General features: G+C 35.1%; 1 protein-coding gene across 4 annotated transcripts; it reads right to left on the bottom strand.

Moving 5' to 3' along the window:
- On the bottom strand, nt 1-24,917 carry LOC128240812 (uncharacterized). Of its 4 annotated transcripts, XM_052957709.1 has the most exons (11): nt 24,757-24,917; nt 21,855-21,946; nt 21,365-21,521; nt 19,405-19,758; nt 18,654-18,770; nt 16,906-16,998; nt 16,648-16,740; nt 16,307-16,480; nt 14,954-14,989; nt 11,651-12,436; nt 1-7,072 (listed from the first exon to the last, which is right to left on the bottom strand). In XM_052957709.1, the coding sequence occupies exons 2-11, from the start codon at nt 21,939-21,941 to the stop codon at nt 5,970-5,972; spliced, it is 3,000 nt and encodes a 999-aa protein (XP_052813669.1). In that variant the 5' UTR covers nt 21,942-21,946; nt 24,757-24,917; the 3' UTR covers nt 1-5,969. The 4 variants fall into 4 exon arrangements, with proteins under 4 accessions (XP_052813669.1, XP_052813670.1, XP_052813674.1 ...); XM_052957710.1 differs by lacking the exon at nt 16,906-16,998; XM_052957714.1 differs by lacking the exon at nt 11,651-12,436.

Consider the following 24,917-nt stretch of genomic DNA (forward strand, 5'->3'; position numbering starts at 1 on the left):
CAAATGTTAATATTTATTCACCAATGATATAAAGTTGCAGATTTGTGTCAATCAAAAATAATGAAACATGCTTCATGATACATGGAATCAATACACACCAGTATATACATTGTATCGCAAACACTGTAACGTAAAACATCGTTGTTTATCAATGTACAATTGCCCAAACTATTTTCAGACGCAATTTTATCAGGGGTGGGGAAGAGAGGTGGGGTGAGGTGTGGGGAGAGGAGTGGGGGAGGGAAGGGGGGGAGACTATTGGGGAGAGGGTTGATGATGGATAGGGGTGGAGAGAGGGGTGGAGAGGGGTAGGGGTGGGGATATGGGTGGTTGTGGTTGTTTCATCAAAATTCCTGAGAGCGAGTTGATTTAAGAATTTAATAATGCTCCAGCCTAGGTAGTAAATCGCTCCTATGAACCTTGATAAAGCAACTCCCCAATCATCACTTAGGCACTTACATGTATTAACTTCCCTGACAGAGCCACAGCTCACAGTAAATATCATCATTATCTTAATGTATAAAAAGGTAACGATTCTTACATAACAGTTCCAGTCTAGATTGTACAAATCAACAGTAGCGCCAAGAGTGACTGCTTTTCTGCTATTTAAAAGTCACTAAGGGGCATACAAGCACCTCTAGACGTATTAAATCTACAGTTAAGGGCCTTGCAGTACATGTATGTATTGTATATGGCAATATTTGAACCTAGTTTCATTTGCATATCTTTCAATTTTTTTTTCTATAGTTATTAGTTTTTTTAATTTACAACTATGCAAACATTGATACATTGAGGCAATTACAATACTTCTTTACATCTTTTTTTCGAAATAAACACATTCAAACTCAAAACTGACAGAAAAAAGTCCATAAAAGCAACACCAAAAGTATACATAAACATTTTCCAAATTCAAGTTACTCTTATGCTAATCTAGAATTGTTATCATTGAATATATGCCTTGCAATCATCTGTGTTTTTCTACTGATAAGCCCATAAAGAGGCATTACTTCACAATGATTTAAAGTGATACTCTTATTCAAAATCAATACATACACATGTACAACAAACATAAAGTTTGAGTGATAACCTTAAACTACTTACTAAAGAATGCATATATGTAGAATATTAATAACTGATAGAACGTTTATAACCGTGTATTTAATAGCTGAAAACACAAATTATAAAATGATTGGTGATTGCTAAAAGATTTACCAGGATCTTCTATCCTCTCACAAGATAGAAATACCATGTTTTCTGCACATTTATTTTAAATTAAACACTGTATCCTTCGTAAGAACCATTGTTTTCGACATTTATCAATCTTTTTTGGCAAATTAATACAATTGTATTAAATATGGTAAATCTTATTTATGAGTAATAGTGCATCTTTAAGCAAGAGTTATGAGCCTTTATACATGTGTGTGTGTGCGTGTGTGTCGTATCTTGCAAACAGAACTAAGGTTTGTGTGAACACATTTCATTTTTTTTCTCAGTTATGGCCAAGGTTAAAGATCTGAAATGATGGTGCCATACCAAGGACACAAAGGCTATCAATATTCTTTCACTAGCTAAAAGTTATGTCACAAGCAGTAACAGCACAGTTGAATGGCAAATCAGGCTCTCATATGTAATAAAGGCTACATAACAACCATGATTTAACATGTATAAGCAAAATTAAAGCTACACAACTATTTAAAATAACAAACAAATCATGAAAAAAGCCAAGTAAAATGATAACCATATAAGGTATCCTATATACAGTTATGTCATTATGGATCCTTGGTGAAGACATGTTATTTTGTTATCATTTGAAAGGGCTTATGTGTAACGAAATAATATGTAACATACATATATTTATATATATTATACCCCCAAAACAGCCAATGTTATTAATAAATTGAAAAGCTTTTTTTTATTTCATATACCATAAGCAGAACAAAACAACCAATGTTTAAACATGATGTAAAAATCATGGTTGGAAAAAAATTCTGTTAAAACATACACTTAAGCAAAGCAAAACAACTAATCACGTTTAAACAACTAATCACGTTTAAACAACTTTTAAACAACTAATCACGTTTAAACAACTAATCACGTTTTATTGTGATGTGGAAAATAAAGCTAGAAAAAAAGTCATGTTCAAACATACTTAAGCAAGGCAAAAAAGACAGTTAATCATGTTTAATTGTGGTGTCGAAAAACATGGCTAGAAACAATGATGTTTAAACATACATTTAAGCAAAGCATAACAACTAATCATGTTTAAAAATAAGCTTATTTAAGCACAGAAGAACATCTCTGCATGTCTTATCACGTTCAAGTGTATCAATGTAGATTATTGAATATTGCAAATAATCAAACTTACCATACATTTAAAACCCCTACCACAAGTTAACATTATCAAACATCATATAAAGGTTCATTTCAACATATCACTACCATTCATTTGGTAGAAAACTTAAAGGGACTTGTACACAGACTTCATTTTTGCAACAATTTTTTCAAACTTTGTTCAAATATGAGTTATTTTGCTTACTTTTATGAATGGAACACGAACAGAAACTGGAAATATTCTATTGTACAGATTTTTGTAAATCGATGCCTAAAGCTATTCCATTTTCAAAAGTATTTTTTGTTAATGCTTTTTTGTTAAATAGAGCATTTTCTGCTATATTTTTAAATAATGGTTCTCATTATAAATTTTGTTTTATCATTATTTTTATATTTCACACAAAATTACTTTAATTCAATGTCTGGCACAATCAAGGTCAAGGTCAAGGTCAAGTCCCTTTAAACAATTAGTATTTATATAAAATGTACAACATACAAAAAAATTATAATCAAAAATATATACAAAATACCACCTTATGTTCTATAACAAACATGATTCGCATAGATATATAAACAATCACAGTCACTTTGATTATTTTTGGGTATAAATTACCATTGCTTTTTGGTGAGTAAATACCGGGTAATGGTGTAAAAAAATGTGATATTTTATGAAATTACCTAAACAAACAGAATATTTTTTTTAATTTTAGCTTGATAGTGATGAAAGCTGACAAGATCACTCGTGAGTCCATTTCCTGGGCAGAAACCAGTACGGTTTCCTTTTTGAGAGGTCATGAGAAAGTACCCCTGGTGGGGATCAAAACCACAACCTCTTGGGTGAGAGGCGGACACCACTAGACCACTCTCGCCCTTTTCAACTTGAAAAGAAATAATTGGAATGTAAATCTATCACGTTCTCCCCATTTTCATGTTTTTATTAAACCAAACACGATGCTTTCTCACTTAAAGACAAATTGCACCAATAACAAACTTTTTTACAACGATTGTGAAACAAGTTATTACAACATTATATTAATCACTCTCGTTGGCACGATTATCTGCGAGAGTCTGGTTTGTGTTAAGGGGCAAACCTGAGTAGCCGAAGGAAATCCACTTGTCCGGCTTGGTGACCACTAACCAAACTCCCTGATATTGGTTCATCTTCTTTACCTAATGAAAGCAGTGTATACATTAGTCTTCACTGTACAAGGCACAATTAGCTCCATGATCAAAATTCCAGCAATATAGTTGTTATTGAGTGTATATTTAAGGTTGGCACGCGGCCTATAATGGCTGCATTATGATTAGTAATTAAAGATAAGTGATGGAACAGTGTGTGGATTATAAGTATCTTTCATGTGCTTCTGGTACGGGTAGAAAAATTACACCAAAAAGTGCGTGCGACATTGTTTACTGACGTCATAGAGCGCAGTAATTATAAATAACTAAAAACAGCCTTTTTTACGATTATTTATTTTCAATTTTAATTAAAAGTATTGCTAACATATATATTTGATTGCGCTTAATTGAAATGGCATTATATACTTTTCATAAGTCTTACAATAAAAGAAATAAGAAGTGGCACGTTGTTGTTCGTGACTCCAGCACATGACCGGAAACACACGTCCGGTATGCAAGAAATAGCCATGCTAACTAGTTTAAGCCCCCCGCAGACTGGTGTTGCAGTGGACTCAAGGTTCACTGACAGTTCCAAGGCAGTAATCCAATCATTTATCGGTAAAGCAATTTTGATTAGAGTGTGGTTTGTTTGTGGTGTTTGTATTTGTGTATGTAGTGTTAGTACTGTATGTTTGTGTCTCTAGTTCATTGTTGTTTGGGCCTTTTGCCTTGTGCCCCTAAAGCAAGGTTTATTTTTACCAAAATTACCGGTAGTTAGTCCTCATTAAAATTCTTTTATTGCTATACTTATTTAAAATCAAATGATTGATTAGATTGACAGATACAATAAATCTGAACAAAACAACAAATAGGGCTTCAAACACAAGTCAGAGGATGTAAAACTGCAGCTATCCATCAAGATGGCTGAATTTCTTGTAACAAATTGTCTTTTAAAAAAACAATCTATATTTTTATTTGGTTCAGTTTGGCCACATTTATGAATCAATTATTAAATATGGTTAATTACCTCTAAGTACAGAAATAAATGTAATATAAAAACACATAAGAAAAACAACAGTGTTCAGCATCAACATCATTAAAAAGTAAAACTTGTTCAAGAAAGTCTCACAAATACATTGTAAACACGATTATAGTTTTCAGGCTTGTTCAAGAAAATCTTACAAATACATTATAAACATGATTATAGTTTTCAGGCTTGTTCAAGAAAATCTTACAAATACATTATAAACATGATTATAGTTTTCAGACTTGTTCAAGAAATTCTCACAAAATACATTAAACATTATTATAGTTTTCAAGCTTGTTCAAGGAAATCTCACATAATACATTAAACATAATTATAGTTTTCAGGCTTGTTCAAGAAAATCTCACAAAATACATTAAACATGATTATAGTTTTCAGGCTTGTTCAAGAAAATCTCACAAATACATTATAAAAATGATTATAGTTTTCAGGCTTGTTCAAGAAAATCTTACAAATACATTATAAACATGATTGTAGTTTTCAGGCTTTTTCAAGAAAATCTTACAAATACATTATAAACATGATTGTAGTTTTCAGGCTTGTTCAAGAAAATATTACAAATACATTATAAACATGATTGTAGTTTTCAGGCTTGTTCAAGAAAATCTTACAAATACATTATAAACATGATTATAGTTTTCAGGCTTGTTCAAGAAAATCTTACAAATACATTATAAACATGATTATAGTTTTCAGGCTTGTTCAAGAAAATCTCACAAAATACATTGAACATATTTTTAGGATTCAGGCTTGTTGAAGAAATGCCCACAAAATACATTAAACATAATTATAGTTTTCAGATTGTTGAAGAAATGCTCACAAAATACATTCATCATAATAATAGTTTTCAGGCTCGTTGAAGAAAAATGCTCACAAAATACATTGAACATACCGGTAATTATAGTTTTCAAGCTTGTTGAAGAAAATCTTACAAATACATTGATCATAATTATAGTCTAAAGCCTGGTTCAAGGAAATCTCACAAATACTTTGATCATAGTCGTAGCTTTAAGGCTTGTTCAGGAAAAACTCACAAAAACATTGAACATAATTATTGTTTTAAGGCATTTTGTTCTATTATCAACATGATAAAAAAATCAAGTAAAGAAAATATGACTGACTTCTTAACCAAATATAAATGTAATTAGTGGGAATTTTGAAAAATACTGCCATCCTAGTGGAAGACATATAATTTTGAACACTAATAGATTTTAATATTCACAATGATGATAAAGAATAAATGTAAAGCAAAATATTACAGCATCATTTATTGCAAATAGTGATGAAAATTATAATCTATGCAAGAGATTCAATCTAACTTACAAAGCTACCAGTATATTTGTATAAGTCTATACAATCTCCAAACAAAACTGCAAGCATGTAATTGTATGTACACACCATGCTAACCTGTATTGACGGTACATGTAATAAAAAACCAATTTCAAAAATATACCATTTCAACCAATCACATTCCTCAATCATACTCTGGTTTGACGAGAGGCTTGAAAAGACCTGAGTAGGCATCTGGATCACCCTGATCAGCAGTAAATCCACCATTATTGTTATTCTGGTTTTTAAAGCTTGTCTCAACATAAGAGGCACTGGAGCCACCCTGATTATCAGAGCTGTACATAGCACCATTCTGAGTATTGTCATCAGCATTACCACCAGAACCACTTCCCCATAATCCCTTGCGAATGTCAGAAAGATCATCTTTACCATGCACTGGAAGCTCCTGATTATTCTCATACGCAGATCCGTTAGGTTCTTCAAAGTCCATGTTAACATTGTCTGCTCCCCTTCCATCATTAAAACCTTCATATGGTGACAAACTTTTACTCTTTCCCTTCCCACCTCTATTATCATCATTCTCATCTCCGAAACTTCCAAAATCATCATCAACATCATTATCACTCTTGACAATCCCATCCCTCCTACGTCGCTTAACAGAAAACCCTGAAGGTTTCTTATTGGAGAAACCTGGAGAATATGCACAATATTGTTTCCTGTGTCTCGCCATGTTACTTGTGCGACACACCTTACTGCATAACTCACATTTGATCAGTTTTTCATACCTTCCTTCCCCTCGCGACACAAGCAACCCATCAATCTGTGGAGTTTGGCTTTTACCCTTAGAAGACCCTGCATTGCTGCTGCTAAGTGGCTGGGTACCTAAGGGGGTTTCGGTCTGATCATTCTGAGCTCCATAAATACCACTATTTGGAGTCCCTTGTCTTGAGCGAGGGTTCGAACCACTTTGATCATTCAAAATTCCAAGCTGGTCACTCTTTGGAGTTTTGAGAGGAGTGGGACTAACATTTCTTCCTAAAGCAGGCGTTCCATAAGGGGTATTAAACCCAGCAGTAGAGTTGTATGCAGAAAAGCCACCTGATGCATCAAACAAACTCTTTCGGTTTCTTGGTGTGCTACATTCTAGCTTAATCTCGCTTGTGGATGGGCCAAGATACCCACCTTTCTGCTGTGTGGCATACACACTTTTGATGACCAAACCTTCGTCAATGATACTATGAGATGATGACTCAAATATTTCCTTGATGACTCCAATCTGTAATCCACCTGAAAATTTAACAAAAAAAATAATCACTGTGTCAACAAAATGATTAAATAAAAGCACACATTGATATTTAACTGCACCAAGCAGTAAATAGGTCTTCTAGAAAATAAGGATTGTTTTACATGAAAATTTTTTAAAATAGCCTTGGAAGTATAAATATATATAGGCGTCAAAAACTATGATGACATACTTCCCATTTACACCATTTTTCATAAAACAGTCCAACCTGTATGAGCAAACACCTTTAAAAAGGCTGTTAAAGATTGGTGGCCATGGGGCCATTTAAGTGAGTTGGCTGGTTAAGAAAAGATGGTCACTTAACACAGGGGGCCACTTCAGTAAGGTGGCCAGTTAAAACTGATGATCACTTAACACAGGGGGCCACTTAAGTGAGGTGGCCAGTTAAACAGATGGTGACTTAACACAGGAGGCCACTTAAGTGAGGTGGCCAGTTAAACAGATGGTCACTTAACACAGAGGGCCACTTAAGTGAGGTGGCCGGTTCAGACAGATGGCCACTTAACACAGGGGGCCACTTAAGTGAGGTGGCCAGTTAAACAGATGGTCACTTAACACAGGGGGCCACTTCAGTGAGGTGGCCAGTTACACAGATGGTGACTTAACACAGGGGGCCACTTAAGTGAGGTGGCCAGTTAAACAGATGGTGACTTAACACAGGGGGCCACTTAAGTGAGGTGGTCAGTTAAACAGATGGTGACTTAACACAGGAGGCTTCTTAAGTGAGGTGGCGGTTCAGACAGATGGTGACTTAACACAGGGGACCACTTAAGTGAGGTGGCCAGTTAAGCCAGATTGTCACTTAACACAGGGGGCCACTTCAGTGAGGTGGCCAGTTATTACAGATTGTGACTTAACACAGGGGGCCACTTAAGTGAGGTGGCCGGTTCAGACAGATGGTGACTTAACACAGGGGGCCACTTCAGTGAGGTGGCCAGTTAAGACAGATGGTCACTTAACACAGGGGGCCACTTAAGTGAGGTGGCCAGTTAAGACAGATGGTGACTTAACACAGGGGGCCACTTAAGTGAGGTGGCCGGTTCAGACAGATGGTAACTTAACACAGGAGGCCGCTTAAGTGAGGTGGCCAGTTAAGACAGATGGTCACTTAACACAGGGGGCCACTTAAGTGAGGTGGCCAGTTAAAACAGATGGGTCACTTAACACAGGGTGTCACTTAAGTGAGGTGGCCGGTTCAGACAGATGGTCACTTAACACAGGGGGCTGCTTAGGTGAGGTGACCAGTTATGACAGATTGTCACTTAACACAGGGGGCCGCTTAAGTGAGGTGGCCAGTTAAGACAGATGGTCACTTAACACAGGGTGTCACTTAAGTGAGGTGGCTAGTTATAAAAGATGGTAAATTAAGACAGGGGGAGGCACTAAAGTGGGGCAGCCACTTAAGATAAATGGTCACTTAAGACAGGGCATGTCCATAACATAGGATTATAACGAGGGTTCAAAGGTAAAAGGTGCCAATTTCCAATTTCAACATTGGGAGCAAAACGAAAAAAACGAAAATATTGAAATCCCTTCGTTTTCCGTTTAGTCTATGGTCTTATTTTGCCTAGTCTAACTAGAAATACTATTTGCTTATTTTATCATGTTGTGAACATCAGAAGACAATGTATACTGTATAACACATTATTTTGATAGTTTATTAATGTTATTAAAGTATGCATGATTGTGCACATGAATGTTTTCAGTAATTTATTTTGTTTGATTTAACTAAGCTTTAAAACAAGATTAGCTTTGGTTTCTAGTTTCTTACTTGTAAATAGATAATGGTATCCAATATGTGTGCAACACTATGTGTTGTGTATATGTATCGATTTTAGATGTTGTATAAGCAATGTATAGTTTTATATTTTTTGTGTACTATAGTCTCTTATAACTCATATACTGAGTGGCAATGCATGTTTTAAGTTATATTTATTATGTGAGGTACATATGTTGTATTGATGAGACTTTAATAAACTATCAAAATAATAATAAATATAACACATTATTTTTGGCATTTTTGTAAAGAGACAAATGCCATTAGATATAAATGTGTAGGGGTCAAAGGTGCTTAATGTAGTTGGCACTGTTCAAATTCATTTCTGCAAGAAGTAAAAGGTGCCAAGTGCAGATAGCACCTTTTGTTGCTATAATATTTCATCAGATTTGAGTATTTCTAGAAGTAAAAGGGGCCAATTGCAGTTAGCACCTTTTGTTGCTATAATATTTCATCAGATTTGAGTATTTCTAAAAGCAAAAGGGGCCAATTGCAGTTAAACCATGTAAACAATTCAGGAAAACCAGGTAATTTACTGAAATGCTGATCAAAAATACTATTATACATGTATCTTTAGATAAAATAACAACCAATATATTCATGCGGTCCCTTTATTTAGACGATTAATGCATTTTGTAACACAGTAAGAAATGAGTTATACTTTAGCAGTAAAGTCTTTTACATTTTTCTTTGTAGTGTCTGTAAAACTTGAAGTTCTACATTGTACACAGATTTACTTAAATATTGAAAAATTGATGACTCAATATGAGATAGTAAGCAAAACTGATTATGTATGTATTGGTAATCAAAACATTACCTATGTCTCTTATCTTTTGTTAGTCAATGAAATAGTGTATATCATACAGTAATAATGATGTAAACAATTCAACAGACATGCTGTTTCCCAATAAACAATTTCCATCAGATAGAATGTGCTTTTTCTCCAGCATTTCACAATGTTCACATCTCCTATTTTGTCCGTTTCATATCTACTGCTCATAATCTCTTAATATGTTTTCCGCGTTGTTTCCATCCCTTGTACCTGGTTTACTTTGATCGACAAGAAATTCTGCAGAAATCAATAAAAAAACTTATCTCCATATCTGTGTTAATTTGAAGCTTTAAACCCCTGTTGGCGTTTCGTCTTGTACATTGATTTGTTACACCTTCAATCAAATTTGCATAATGAAATAAAAACCCGTTCGAAGGCACCTTTATATTATTGGTCAGTTTTGGTACTCGTTTCAGAATCAATGGACGTTTTTCTTCCATGACCGTTCATATTACGATATGTTTATAGCATAAAACACTTTATGATTATTTCAATATGTTTATTGCATAAAACATATTTAATTAAAGAGCATTGCTGTTATGATGAGTTATGACATACGTATCAACTTATTCTTCAGTACTGACCGACCAGTCAGACCACTCGTTCTCTACCATCTACACAAGTTAAAGACATTTTATTTGTTTTGAAAATTGTTTAGAGACGTGCACTGTAAAGAACATAGTTTTAAGACAACAAAAAATCTATTATTTTGAGACCAATAAGTTTATAATAACTAATCATGAAAGAATGATAAAACAATTCTTATCAAATAATTAAAGATCAGGAGCATGCCAATTTACACATTTATAAGTACTGGTATAACTTTATATAAATTATTATTGCCTTAGAATATTAGAGGAAAATGATAACAAAATGAATGAGATAATCAACGATCAATGCAAGTAAAGAACTATTTTAACCCTGTATTACAACTTCATTTTTTTTAATGTAATTAGTAGCCTTTTTCTGCATTTGTATTATATAATAAACGATACCTTTAATCTAATAAATTTTAAATATTATTGCGGTATTAATAAGTATGATTATAAAATATGAGTCCACCACAACATTTGTTCAAGTAATATAGAAAAGTTAAATAAAATAGACATTTGAATATTAACTAAGTTAATACCATAACACAAAAATATTTTTTCACCTTAGTAGTCAAAAAGGTCAAATCAAGCATCCCATCATTCATAAACATGAAGACAATTGTAATGATAATTATCATTCATTTTCTAGTAGTTAACCCCAACTTGACCGGTAAGGTAAACAATTAGCCAGAAAAGTTCCTGGGAAAAGGAGATAACTGATTGAAGCACCTCTGTTGTTGAATAAATACAGCCTAACTTTATTGGTAAAAGGTTACAAGTAAAGTTAGCATCTTTTTCCACTGTAAATAGTTTACATTTGGTTGGGATGAATGTACCAACTGCACTTGAAACCTTTTACCTGAACAAATTTTCCCTGAAAGAAGTTAGCTGAATATAATTCTATCAATTTTGCCCATATAAGGAATGAACTTGAACTAGAAAATTTACCCACATATAAAAAGTAACTTGTATGCTTGAAAAAACACAAAACGTCATATTTGACCAAAATTGATGTTGGCCCCTTTTACCTTTGAACCCTCGATAATATGTTCATGTTTGTTAACTAGTGAAGCTATTTCACCACCACCACCACCACCACCACCACCACCATCATCGTCATCAACAACATCATCATTGTCATGTTCAGCAGTGCCATTTACAGTGTATCAGGTATATAAAGGACTAAGAGTTTATTCTGTGATAAATTTTATTAAATTCTAAACAAGACAAGTCATGTTCTTTATTTCACAAAATATAGCATGTAATGAAATACATACATTTATATACATCAGGATCTGTATCAATATCGATCATTTGGTTGGGCTCAATTCAAAGCGCTCATTATTTTCAACGGGCTTACCAATTTCATCCGGTCTACCATTTTCAACAGGCTCGACACTTTCACCTGGCTTGACACTTTCACTGGGCTTGTCATTTTCACTGGGCTCGAAATTTTCACTGACCTCACCACTTTCATCCGGTACACCACTTTCACCGGGCTCGACACTTTCACCAGACTCGACACTTTCTCTGGGCTTGACATTTTCACTGGGCTTGACATATTCAATGACCTCACCACTTTCATCCGGTCCACCACTTTCATCGGGCTCAACATTTTCACTGGGCTCAACATTTTCACTGACCACACCACTTTCACTGGGCCCCACACTTTCACTGGGCTCACCACTTTCACCGGGCTCCACACTTTCACTGGGCTCGACACGTTTTTTTTTTTTTAAGACAATGTTATGGCGAGTCTGGAAATAATGCAGCCACCCGTTGCTGGCCTTAAATTTTGTGAGACCTAAATAAGTAGCAAACTTCTTGGCCTTGTTCTGAATTATGGGTCCGGTAACAGGCGCATTACCAGTGCAAGCGTCCAAATACCATGAATGCACAAGTTCATTTAGTTCTGCATTTCCAGTGTGGCCTCGTCTTCTCATTGCACTTTGGTTACCCTTTTCCTCGTATTCCTTTAGAATCTCACGCTTACGCTTAAGCAAGGCAGTTATCTGGGTCTTCCCACATTTAAATTCCTTGGCAAGGCTTCTCCTAGTTCGACCTTTCTCTAGCAGCTTAATGCAGTCCACTCGCTCTTTAAGAGTTAAACGGTTGCGATTTCCCCGTAGCTTACTGTCGCTCAAGACTGAAATATAATGGTAACAAATTTTACTGTTTAGGTTATCCACACATCATTTGAAAAAAATCACTGCGTACTATAGATTGTATGACGATAATTTCAGACTGATTTTGATACTAACAAGAGCCGTCATAAGACAGCGTGCTCAACTACGCCGCTTTGACTTAGAAGTGAATACAATAACGATGTTGTATTACCAAGTTTGGTCTCTTTATGACAAACCTAACTAAAATTATTTGATACATTATGAAGGTGACTTTGATGCTGCCCTCCCACCAGCCCACCCAAACAATGATGCAAGTCATTCAAATAACTTGATTTCCCATTATTGAAATGTGGTTAAGAATTATATTACAAATATGCCTTTCAAAAGAAATCCAAAAAAATAAAGGGCCATAATTTGTATATAGGGTTAAAATGGAGTTACGTTGCTTGTTGTAAGATGGTCGTAAATAATTTTGAATTTTACTTGCCTAAAACTTTAAGTTAATCAGGGGCCATAACTTATATTAAGGATATGGAGTTATGTAACCTCATTGGGTGATCGTCCTGAACAATTGTGTGAAGAATTAAGTCAATTGAATGAAGGGTATAGAAGTTATTAATAAATATCCCAACCTGCCCTAAAACTTTAACCTAAGTTCCATAGTCAATAAGGGGCCATAATTTGTATAAAATATAGAGTTATCTAACCTCATTATGTGATGGCCCTGAACAACTGTGTGAAGTATAAAGTCAATTGAATGAATGATATTGGAGTTTTAAGTGAAAATCTCAACTTGCCCTAAAACTTTAACCTGCCCTAAAACTTTAACCTAAGTCGATCAGGGGCCATAACTTGTATTAAGGATAAAATGGAGTTATGTTAACTCAATGTGTGATGGTCCTGAACAACTGTGTGAAGTATTAAGTCAATTGAACAAAGGGTATAAAAGTTATAAATAAATATCCCAACCTTCCCTAAAACTTTAACCTAAGTTCCATAGTCAATCAGGGGCCATAATCTGTGTAAAGAAAAATACGGAGTTATCTAACCTCATCATGTGATGGCCCTGAACAACTGTGTGAAGTATTAAGTCAATTGAATGTAGGGTATTGGACTTATAAGTGAAAATCCCAACTTGCCCTAAAACTTAAACCAGACGCCGACACTGACGCCGACACCGACACCGACACTGCAGCGAGTAGTATAGCCCACCTATTCTTCGAATAGTCGAGCTAATAACAAGAGAGCAGTTGAGCAAATACTCATAAGGGGCATAACTCAATAATTATTAAAGTGAGAGTTAAGGGTTTTGAATTAGATGTGTGTTTTGTCTCTGTCCATCAAGGGGTAACGCGAAAAGGTAAATCTATCTTCTTCCTTATTGAATGTCACTAAGAACCTTTTCGCATTCACCCCTTGACATGTATACTAGGTTTATATCATTCCTAAACACTGAGACAGTAATACATGTCTGTATCCTTCTTCCTTTCTTTGAATTTTTGTTGAAAATTCATAACAATGATTTCATCTTATGATGGAGCAAATGATATTTTATCCTTATAGGTTATGTTTCATAGGTAAAATAATTACGGTCTATGAAAATGGGTTGCCAATCTTTATATTCAATTATGGCCAATACTTATTTCCAATCAAGATAATTTTATAATGTTCAATCTTTGAGCCATCATCAGTGGGGAAAGAATCGCATTGCAAGCTTATTTTGACTTGAAATGATTAGCAAGTGTGCCAACTGTCACAAAATCTGCCCGTCTTATTTTAAAGATAAAAAGTTTGGTGATAATTGGACGTTAACAAAATTTAGAGAGCGGACACTGTAAATACAGTTTTTGCCAATTTGAGGGTTAAAACACTGGAGTGACTGTAACAAGGTGGGCGTTTATTAAACCTTGACAAAAATATTCTGCCTATAAACATAATTGACTGAATTTGGTGATGATTCAACTTACTTAGCTTCAAAAGTTAATTAAAAAACAAGACAGAGTGATACGATATTTCATCATTTATTAAGCATGGTCAAGATCTAGTATATCATTATGCACTCTATTCATATGTTCATAAATTCATAATATTTCAGATGAAAGCAAATCTGCATGAACTAGATTTTGACCTTTCAAGCATCCAAAATAAGGATGAAAATGTCAAAAGATGCAGTCAATGAAACCCCTGTTGCATACCCGTACTCAATGTGTTTCATACACATGGTTCGTACTCAAACCATTTCATCCATATGATTAGAATTCAAAGAATTTTTGCTATTTTTTTTAAATATTGTATATAAGACACTATAAATACTAACCTGGAGAGTGTCAGAGCCCTTTTACACCATTCGTCACGCGAAATTCTTTGGCAAAAACTGCTATAAAGGCCGAAATGAGCAAATAGAATTCAGAAAAAAAAAAACAAAGAAAAAGACAAGTTTGCAATGGGACTCTTAACCATGAAGCAACACTTCAGTTCACTGGGAAATATAGATTATATTCATATATTATCATTACTCTATCATATATTGAACAAACCTTCACTGCTTTGAGTGTCGACACTGAAGGGTGACTCTGAAAACAGATATAGAAACAACATAAGTCTTCGTTTAGAAATTGTGTCCCTGTGCTGTTCAAAACAGTTGTTTATCAATTTAATTTCTCTGATAAATCTATCAACAACCTGTCAGAAAGCATATAATAAAATGAAACTATTTGTGAAATAGGAGATACAGTACGTTTTAATAATACATGTACTTTCTATTGTATGACAATTTCAGTTTTTATAGGCTGCTGCAGTGGAATATATGCTGTTGGAAGTGCCTATCCTTGTTTTAGTAAATGTCACCATGACCTTGATCTTTGACCTTCTGACCTAAAAATCAATACAGGTCATCTGCTGACCACGACCATTTCACTCAAAATATTTTTTTATCAGAAATGAAGTGTTGTCCTGTAATTTCTTACCACTTTTAAGGAAATGATGACGGGCTCTTCGAAAGGCGAAAAATAGCATTTTGGCAAAAAAGGGAAAATACTATTTAAACATGATTCATATAATTTTCAACTTGCTGTCATACCCTTCATTTAAGAAACTTAAGACATATCCATAAATGTCACTAAAGTGCTACATTTGCTAAATGATAAGAGGTAAGTGCTACTCAAAAAGTAAACTAATAAAAAATAATGTGTTTTTTTGTTCAGTTTTTATTCAAGAGGAATTTTTTTACCTAGGTGGGGGGGAATTTTTTTTTGTTCATAGAGGAATGGGGCCAAATTAAGGCCTCCAAAAAGGTCCTTAAAAACACTTTTAAACATGACACATTCACAGAGGATGACAACACACAAAGTGGTCCCTATGTTTCTGCCATGCTTTAAATATAGTTGCTGACCAGACTAGACAAATAGAATACTCCTTATAACAACAGTATACAGTGATTTCTTTGGAATAATTTTTACCCCTTGTGTCTTGCAAATGGGAAAAAAAAGTTGACATTGAGAAAAATACAAAATCAGGCCAAAATAGCTAATATAATGGTAAATATACATGTTTTAACTTTTTTATGCATACATTATACATTAACATAATCTGCATTAACCAAATAGGGAATTTTTTATGGGGGAAAATGGACATTTATTTTTTCGCAAGGGGAAACAGCCTTTAAAAGGCAGTAAATTGCATAAAAAATCACTGGTATATTAATCACTCTTCGTTGTACAATGTTCAGTCTAAAACTCGGACTCAAGTCGTCAGTAAATATGACATCTGAGAGAAATGTTTTTTACTCACTGGCACATATGATGGAAAACACTCACATAAACATTCAAGAATCCAAGTCTACATACATATATTATGGTCAAACTACACCCCATTAAATACTGAACCCTCACCCTTGGGGTAGAAAGCCGTCCCTCCAGGGGGCCTCCGTGTGGGTACAGCCTTCTTGCGTTTGTTCACCACGCTGTTCAATCCTGTGTCTGACTTAGGGCTAGCAGATCTAGCATGTTGACTTCTGGGACTGTTAACACTGGCTGGGGTGCCCGACTCTGGTGCTAAAGTGTAGTCTGAAACAGGATATGTGTAAAATATGATAGGGTTTCGAACTGGTAGTCTTGGGACTTGTTGATTAGGTGTTGAACCCTGGGGCTTGGAACACTTGCTGGGATGCCTACCTCTAAATCTAAAATGAAGTCTGAAAAAGGATATGTGGAATTATTAATTTGTTGTTCACCTGTGTCAGACTTGGTGCTCGTAGGACGGGCTTGTTGAACCCTCGAACTGGTCACACTGGCTGGAGTGCCCACCTCTGGTGCTATAGTGTAGTCTGAAACAGGATATGTGTAAAATATGATAGGGTTTCTAACTGGTAGTCTTGGGACTTGTTGATTAGGTGTTGAACCCTGGGGCTTGGAACACTTGCTGGGATGCCTACCTCTAAATATAAAATGAAGTCTGAAACAGAATGTGGAATTATTAATTTGTTGTTCACCTGTGTCAGACTTGGTGCTCGTAGGACAGGCTAGTTGAACCCTCGAACTGGTTACACTGGCTGGGCTGTTTACCTCTGGTGCTGTAGTGTAGTCTGAAACAGAATATGTGGAAATTATGATATGGTTTCCGACCGGTGTTAATTTTTTGACTTGTTGCTGGAGGATTTTAAACCCTGGGGCTTGGGACACTTGCTTGGGCTGTCTGTCTCTGACATTAAAGTGTGTTCTGAAACAGAATATATGGAATTATGACTTTATCTGCCTTTCATGTCAGACTTGGTGCTCGTAGGTCGGGCATGTTGAACACTCAGGCTGGTTACACTAGCTGGGGTTATGAGGAAACGATGATATAATTTCCAACTGCTGAACATTACTCTTGGGACTCGTTGAGCCCTTCATCTTGGGAACAAATTGAGTAAAATATCAATAATGCTGTACATATCTCTTGAAACAACATAAAATGAGTCGTGAGATTCTCATTAGATAGTTTCAAGAAGGATAGAAGGATTAAACTAGGCTTTTAAGTCTCTTGTAACAGAATTAAGCTAAGCTCAGTATTTTTGTTTTTCTATATTTTGCGTTATATTTTCTTTTTATGATTTTTCAGACTATAAATAGGAATTATCTTTAATTACAAAATTATAATTGATAATTACAAAAAGAACATTTTTTCATTGTATTTTACCTTATTGAAAGAAGCTACTTAAGCCTGTCAACCTTAAGAAGTTTTGTTAAATTGGGGCCAGAGGTTCTTATCTAAATCTAATCTCTGCCGTATGCATTGCATCATTGCTCTGGTGTACAAGAATGCCACTACGGCAATAAAGGGTAAAAGGGCTCTGAATTAAAAAACTTCCAACCAAGACCAATAATAAATACCACACATATCAATGACCTATTGCAAATGCATTAAAATCAGTTTAAAGAATTTCAGGATCATCTTCAGAAACTTAGGTACCATAATGATTCAGTCCCATTCTATCAGACAAGTTTGCTTCTTCTGGAAATAGAGCAGTGATGATTGTGGTCAAGAGTCTGATACACGTTGTTATACTGCGGACTTTCCATTAAAACAGACCCATTATGTAACATCATACATTTTCCTGAATTTTACTCTATATATAGTATGCACTTATTTGGTTTTAGTTATTGCCTGCATACTTTCCAACATAATTAGATTTTAACATGTTTTCTAAGTCCATTTTAAGCTGATTAAGAAAGATCTTATTATTCAGATTTTGGAGCTATCTACTACTCATATCCAGACAATTAACACTCCTTTGTAGTAAATTACTGTTCTAATCCAGTTAAAAACAATTCATACCCACTAAATTCCCATTCAAATATCTAGTAAATTTCCATTCAAATATCAAGTAAATTCTCATTCAAATATCTAGTAAATTCCCATTCAAATATCTAGCAAATTCCCATTCAAATATCTAGTAAATTCCCAACTAAATTTCCACTCAAATATCTAGTAAATAACCATTTGTATCCAGTGAGTTCCCATTTAAATATCTAGTAAATTAACATTCAAATACCTAGTAAATTCCCATTCAAATATCTAGTAAATTCCCACGTAAATTCCCATTAAAATGTCTAGTAAATTACCATTTGTATCCAGTGAATTCCCATTCAAATATCTAGTAAATTAACATTCAAATATCTAATAAATTAACATTCAAATATCTAGTAAATTACCATTCAAATATCAAGTAAATTCCCATTAAAGTATCTAGTAAATTACCATTTGTATCCAGTAAATTATCGTCCACACAACCATCCAGTCGTTCAACCTTTACAATCACGCTGTTCCCTGCTTCTACCGCATTGACATTATCATCTCCTTCAACTTCATTGGTACCTTAAAGTAGACACAAACTTTTAACACAAATATTCTAAAAATAACTGTGTTTAAAATAAGGGATTTAGCTAAAGAGATAAGGAAGGGTGCAGCACCCTATGTATTTTTGGTAGCCCCCTTCTGCTCCCATGTTGACCAGCATTTGCACCCTCCTACCTTCATAGAATTAAATGCTTACGATAATCAAATTGATGTCTTGATTTGATTAAAACTGAAAATATGATTTAAAATTCGTACAAACTCGCCATATATTACAGTTGAAACCCAATACTTCTCCAATTAAGCACACTTATTTACATTTCTGTGAAATTTATAATAATCAAATTCTTTATAGCCGTAAACAATGTGCCCTTTTTCTCCCTTTATAGCACCTTGTCCTGTTTCATGTTATTTTAAGATTAAATACTTCCCAATGATGTCACCTGTTTATAATTAGTAAATATATGCTGAAATGTCTTTGTTTATGTTAAAAACAAGGCTTTCAAGTGGGAAACTAGTCTTTCATGACAACTGGTTTTAATAAAGAGAGTTGTGACGCACTAGGCAGGATGAGGGTTAATGGTGTTTACCCAATTTTCCCACTATTTTCCCTCTGTGTATTACCTATAGTCAAATTTGGTATAAACATTCTTACCAGAAATCATGGGATCATACTCCTGGTCTTCAGCAATGTTTGCACCATCAACTTCTTCCTTCTCTATTGGACCATCGATCAACTTGTCCACATTCGGCTCAATAATGGAACCGCTCTGTGTCTCAAAAGTAAACTCAGCATTCTTCGCACTCTGAGATCGTATTGTAAATGGAGCACAATCCCTCGAGTTAAGAGACTTCTGTGACCTGTATGATTTTCGTTGTGTTCTTCTTTCGTATGGGGATTTCCTGCTGCCAGTGTTGAAGCCAGAGAACCCCAGCCTCATTCGCCAGTTGCTGGAGTCTCTTTTACTGCTTGGTGAGGTTACGATTGGAAGTTTTTTAGTTGAACCATCTAAAATGAGTAATAAATCAATCAATACAAAGCTCAGTGGGAAGAAGCTGCTGTTGATTTCTGAGCAGTAAATTATGATACACAGAAATGTTTAAATGCAATCTTAGGCTTTATAATTGCTTCAAACCAAGGAGTTTTGCCCGTTATCCTCACTAAGGCGTCGCCCTGGACCGGCCAAGGGGCCTTACTTGTCCCTTTACACAGGCATTTCCGCTTTCAGTCATTATCACCCCTGATACAAACAACAACTTTACTCAATTACTTATCAACTCTGAAACACTAAAAATGAATTATATGGAATGTTTATTATTTATGATATCATATATGGCCTCCGGCACAATCATTTACACAAAGCATATACCACTATAACAGGTACATTTGTGTATATCAGGTCCGACCTTTTCAAAAGTATGTACAAAAATACATACACATTATGCAATAATATAATATTGTACTTTGTTATATATATTTTTGAGTACATTTCTTATGTAATGGTAATTCATTTACTGTAGAATATGAGTCAGATATGTAATCATTTCGCAAATTAAATGCATGGTATAAAAAATAAAGATGTGTCTTTTATAATCAATCACATAAAATTATGTGAAACACAACTTAAGAAAGATATAATAAGGTTATTAGTACTGCGTTTGGATCCGGGAGGTTGTATTCAAATCGAGTGGATTTTTGCAGATTCACGAGGCGCAAGCCGAGTGAAATCAAAATCTGCAAAAATCCACTCAAGTCGAATACGATATTCTGGATCAAAACGCAGAACTAATAACCCTTTTATTATATACATTACTGGTTAGATCACTTAAAAGCCACATGTTTTCATAATAAATGTCATTTAATGACGCACTTTTTTGTTTTATGACGTCATTTTAACATCCGGCAATGATACTTGTTATGACGTGACGTCACAAGAGTAAAATACGGCCGTATGGATTTATGATGGGTATATAATAAAAAACAATACTTGATCAGATACACAAGTGGCATATATCAATAAGTTTTCGGCTACAGTTCTAGAAATATGGAAATGTCTATTGTCATCAATAACACATTAGTTGACTTTCATGTGTCAGTGAATGTTTTGACAAGATTCCCAGTGAAGGCTAGAGGTTTTTACTTTTTGCACAGCTCTGATGCAGTCAACCACTGCCAGGAAGCAGTAGAAAACACCAGTGTAATGACAAACCAATGTTTTATTTAAAATACAGATAAGCTAACAAGAATGCCCAGGGCTTTTTCGGTCCATTTTGGGAAAAAGAACCTAGACTAATTGGGAAAAATGGAGCCTTTTTTGTCAAATTTGGGATACCTGCAAAAATTGAGATTTTCATGTAACAATTGGCGATATCATGAATAAAAATTATATACCAAATATTCACTTAAAGTCTTTGGGAAACATTTCTCTGTGAAACTAGTGTATTTAACGATGAATGTCACTGAAAAGTCCTGATGAATGAAGAAATGCGTTCCAATTCCAATTTGAATATTAGTTTTTGAGTTATGGCCAACAACAACCCCGATGATAACGACACCTAGGCTTTGAATATACTTCCAAGATTTTTTTAAACAGATAAGCTCAAAATAAACCTACCTCTGGCAACGTGGTTGAGAAATTTCAGCCGTACATCCTCGTTGCGCTCCAGAAAGTTTGAGCCACGCTTTGATGAGAGGTGACTGAACGAGCCATCTTCAATACACGAGGTAAGGAGAAGTGATTCCTCTCCACCATGAGTCGACAACTGCTGTACCTGGATGGATAAAGAAACAAGAGTACAACAAATGACCCTATATGCTAGCCTGTTATTGATAATCTAATTTATGAGCAATCTTTAATGCATAATGGATGGACAAATGTGTTTAAGCAGATGGATTCCAATGCTATTCCATAATAGATAATCTATTAATAACAAGACAATACTAGTAGTCATTCCTCCCAACGTGTGAAGGCAATGGTTTCAGAATACTTAACCAATTATCTTTCAAAATATGAAATCTGTGAAATCACTTCATTTTTTTCTCTTGTTTTAAACTAAGATATGCACAGAATAATAAAGGGCAAATTAATTAAAACAATATATTACCAAGAGTTGAATCTGGTCTTTGAGAACAGCCCTGAGGATGACCTTGAACCCGGGTGTGTCCTTGTGTAAACTGATACCAGCGGACATGATGTCTGAAAGTGGGAAACACGAATGTCAATGAAATCATTAACCACATTTCGTGATTGATCATACCCTAGGATAAGGTTTAAGTTAAAGATTTATGGAAGGGTGCTGCTCCCTTTTGCCCTCATGGCGACCAGCATGGGCACCCTTCAGCCCTCATGGCGACCAGCATGTGCACCCTTGAGCCCTCATGGAGACCAGCATGTGCACCCTTCAGCCCTCATGGAGACCAGCATGTGCACCCTTCAGCCCTCATGGAGACCGGCATGTGCACCCTTCAGCCCTCATGGAGACCAGCATGTGCACCCTTCAGCCCTCATGGAGACCAGCATGTGCACCCTTCAGCCCTCATGGAAACCAGCATGTGCACCCTTCAGCACTCATTTGCGACCAGCATGTGCACCATTCAGCCCTCATGGAGACCGGCATGTGCACCCTTTAGCCCTCATGGAGATCAGCATAGGCACCCTTTTGCCCTCATGGAGACCAGCATGGGCACCCTTTAGCCCTCATTGCGACCAGCATGGGCACCCTTTTGCCCACATTTGCAACCAGCATGGGCACCCTTTTGCCCTCATGGAGACCAGCATGGGCACCCTTCAGCCCTCATGGCAACCAGCATGGGCACCCTTAAATAGCCCTCATGGCAACCAGCATGGGCACCCTAAAGCCCTCATGGTGGCCAGCATGGGCACCCTTTAGCCCTCGTTTAGTTTTGTTATGGATGTTCAAAACTTTATTAAAGTAAACAATGTGATCAACAAGGTCATTGTTAAATTTTAAACATGAAATATGTGATGAAGAAAATTAAAAATAATGATTACAAAACACATTAATGTTAGAAAGATATGACCAATGGTCTGCTTCTATATTTTTTCATCAAAGTGGTTTTTCTTGGACCAGGACTTTCTGTTACTAGGCCTTTTTGACTAGACACCAAAGTACTTGATTTTGGAAAAGTTCCCCATTTAATCATAGAAATGTAAGTATGAGTTTTTATATAATTTTCGTATGGCTTTACTTATGATTTATCTTTATTAAAGTAGCTCCTCATGAAAATTCAACTTGTTGATTTTTCGGCTTCGAGCTCATTTACACTCTCTCGGCTGATCAGTTAACTAAATCATCGCGAACACCAGCACAGCGAAACTCCGTGAAACACGATAAGAATCTCCTTCTTTTTTTAAATCTGTTTGATTTATTTGAGTACTTTTCTCTCATGCTGTTTTTTCAATATTTTTTTTAAGTGTTCTGATTGTTGTAAAACTGTGAACTGCAGCCTTGCAGGTGCCCTTCATGTATATATCGTAATGTTTTGACAGTATGAAATGAAGAAAAACACATCAAACTCTTAATACTTTGTTGGATATTTTATTTTTTGTGTACGGAACTACCGTATTTTCTCGACTATAAGGCGATTCGCTTATAAGACGGCCCCCTAACTTTGCCTATGAAATCTGGTGCTTTTTGTTTCGACTCGCTTATAAGACGGGGTCAATTTTTAAGCAAATCTAAAATGCTAAAATTCTTCCTAATGTGTAAAAATGTTCAAGCTCAACGGACAATTATCGACTTTCGCGGTAACTGTTTTTGTTTTACTCAAAGAAAATGGCGCGCAACTGTGAGCTCTCTATTTGGAGGTAGGTTAAAAATGAGTACATAAGTTTGCAGGACAGGTCGTTACTTATCGAAATTGTAATAATTAATTAATAACAACATATGTTTGTTTTAGTTTATTTTTTTATTAGAGACACCAATGAAGTTCTTCGGCAAAATAAATGGCTTCAATAACATAACTGCGAAAAGCCGAGGCATGAATAGGTGTTTGTTTAGCAATAATGCTTTAGGCAACATTGTCCCTTGATTGGCGACGAACATAAAGGATTCATATTCGCATTGTCATTTGTTTGCTTAATCAAATTGACAGTTAGGTACCTACATCATATTAACATTCCAATTTATTGATTTGATATATCTGTCATACTAATTATACTGACACGCGCCATGAGAAAAAATGCAGATATAACGGTACACTGTGTGACGTCAGAGCACGCGCGGTGAAGAGATTTCGTGTTGTTGTTTACTTAATTGCCCCATACTTATATCAGCAGACGATAGACTGGATAGAAGAATACCCTATGTAAAATTTAACTGATTTTGACTTGAATCTTTTTTTAATATTTTATCGACTCGCTTATAAGACGGGTCCCCTACTTTGGGGGTAAAAATCGGGACCCAATTTCCCCGTCTTATAGTCGAGAAAATACGGTAATATAAATAACATTATCTGGTAATATTTCTTGTTTTAATGATATTTTATAGATACAATATGCTTAAACCCGGAATCCCGATCGGAATAACTACCCACTTTTGGTACAAAACAATTTGTATATGAAGGATTTGCCATATATCAAATATCATAAAAAGATCCGTCAACGTACTTGTAACTATTTTGACTATTTCAATAGTATGACACAGGCATAGATTAAACAGTTTAATCCATAGATCTTTATATCCATTCATCCATAAATAGATTTAAGTCATATGTAAGCTTAATCTAACTGACTTTTAAAAGGGCGGCTACAACTTAGTACTTACAGCTCTGAGCTCAACAGAAAAATAAAATGATAGGGAAGTTATTTCCACACATTAAGTTGAAAATTATAACAATAGCTTTTCTTGGCAGTTCTCAAAAAAATAATGAAAATTAGAACATGTTGACTCAATGTTATATTGAATTGATAAAGCTGGTACAGAAACTTTTTTGAAACTTTCATACTTTGAAGAAGTTTTGAAAGTCTACGGTTAAGTGTTTTACCTTTAGACTAACTTTACCTCCTTGTTTACAGAAACTGTTTTCTGTATTTTAAGGATTATATCAAATTAGGTACAATGTCTAATACCATAAACTAATTGAACTGAATAACACAATATATGACGTTTTTTTGTACGAAATAACTTCCTGGAAAATAAACAATA

Source organism: Mya arenaria, chromosome 7 (genome assembly GCF_026914265.1).
Source record: "Mya arenaria isolate MELC-2E11 chromosome 7, ASM2691426v1".
NCBI classification, from domain to species: domain Eukaryota; kingdom Metazoa; phylum Mollusca; class Bivalvia; order Myida; family Myidae; genus Mya; species Mya arenaria.

Coding starts and splice junctions, on each gene's coding strand:
- LOC128240812 (XM_052957709.1), bottom strand. CDS start 21,941: ATGTCCGCTGGTATCAGTTTACACAAGGACACACCCGGGTTCAAGGTC. Junction 18,771..19,404: donor GTATGATCCCATGATTTCTG/GTAAGAATGTTT, acceptor GTCTACTTTAAG/GTACCAATGAAGTTGAAGGA. Junction 16,741..16,905: donor GAGCACCAAGTCTGACACAG/GTGAACAACAAA, acceptor ATCCTGTTTCAG/ACTACACTATAGCACCAGAG.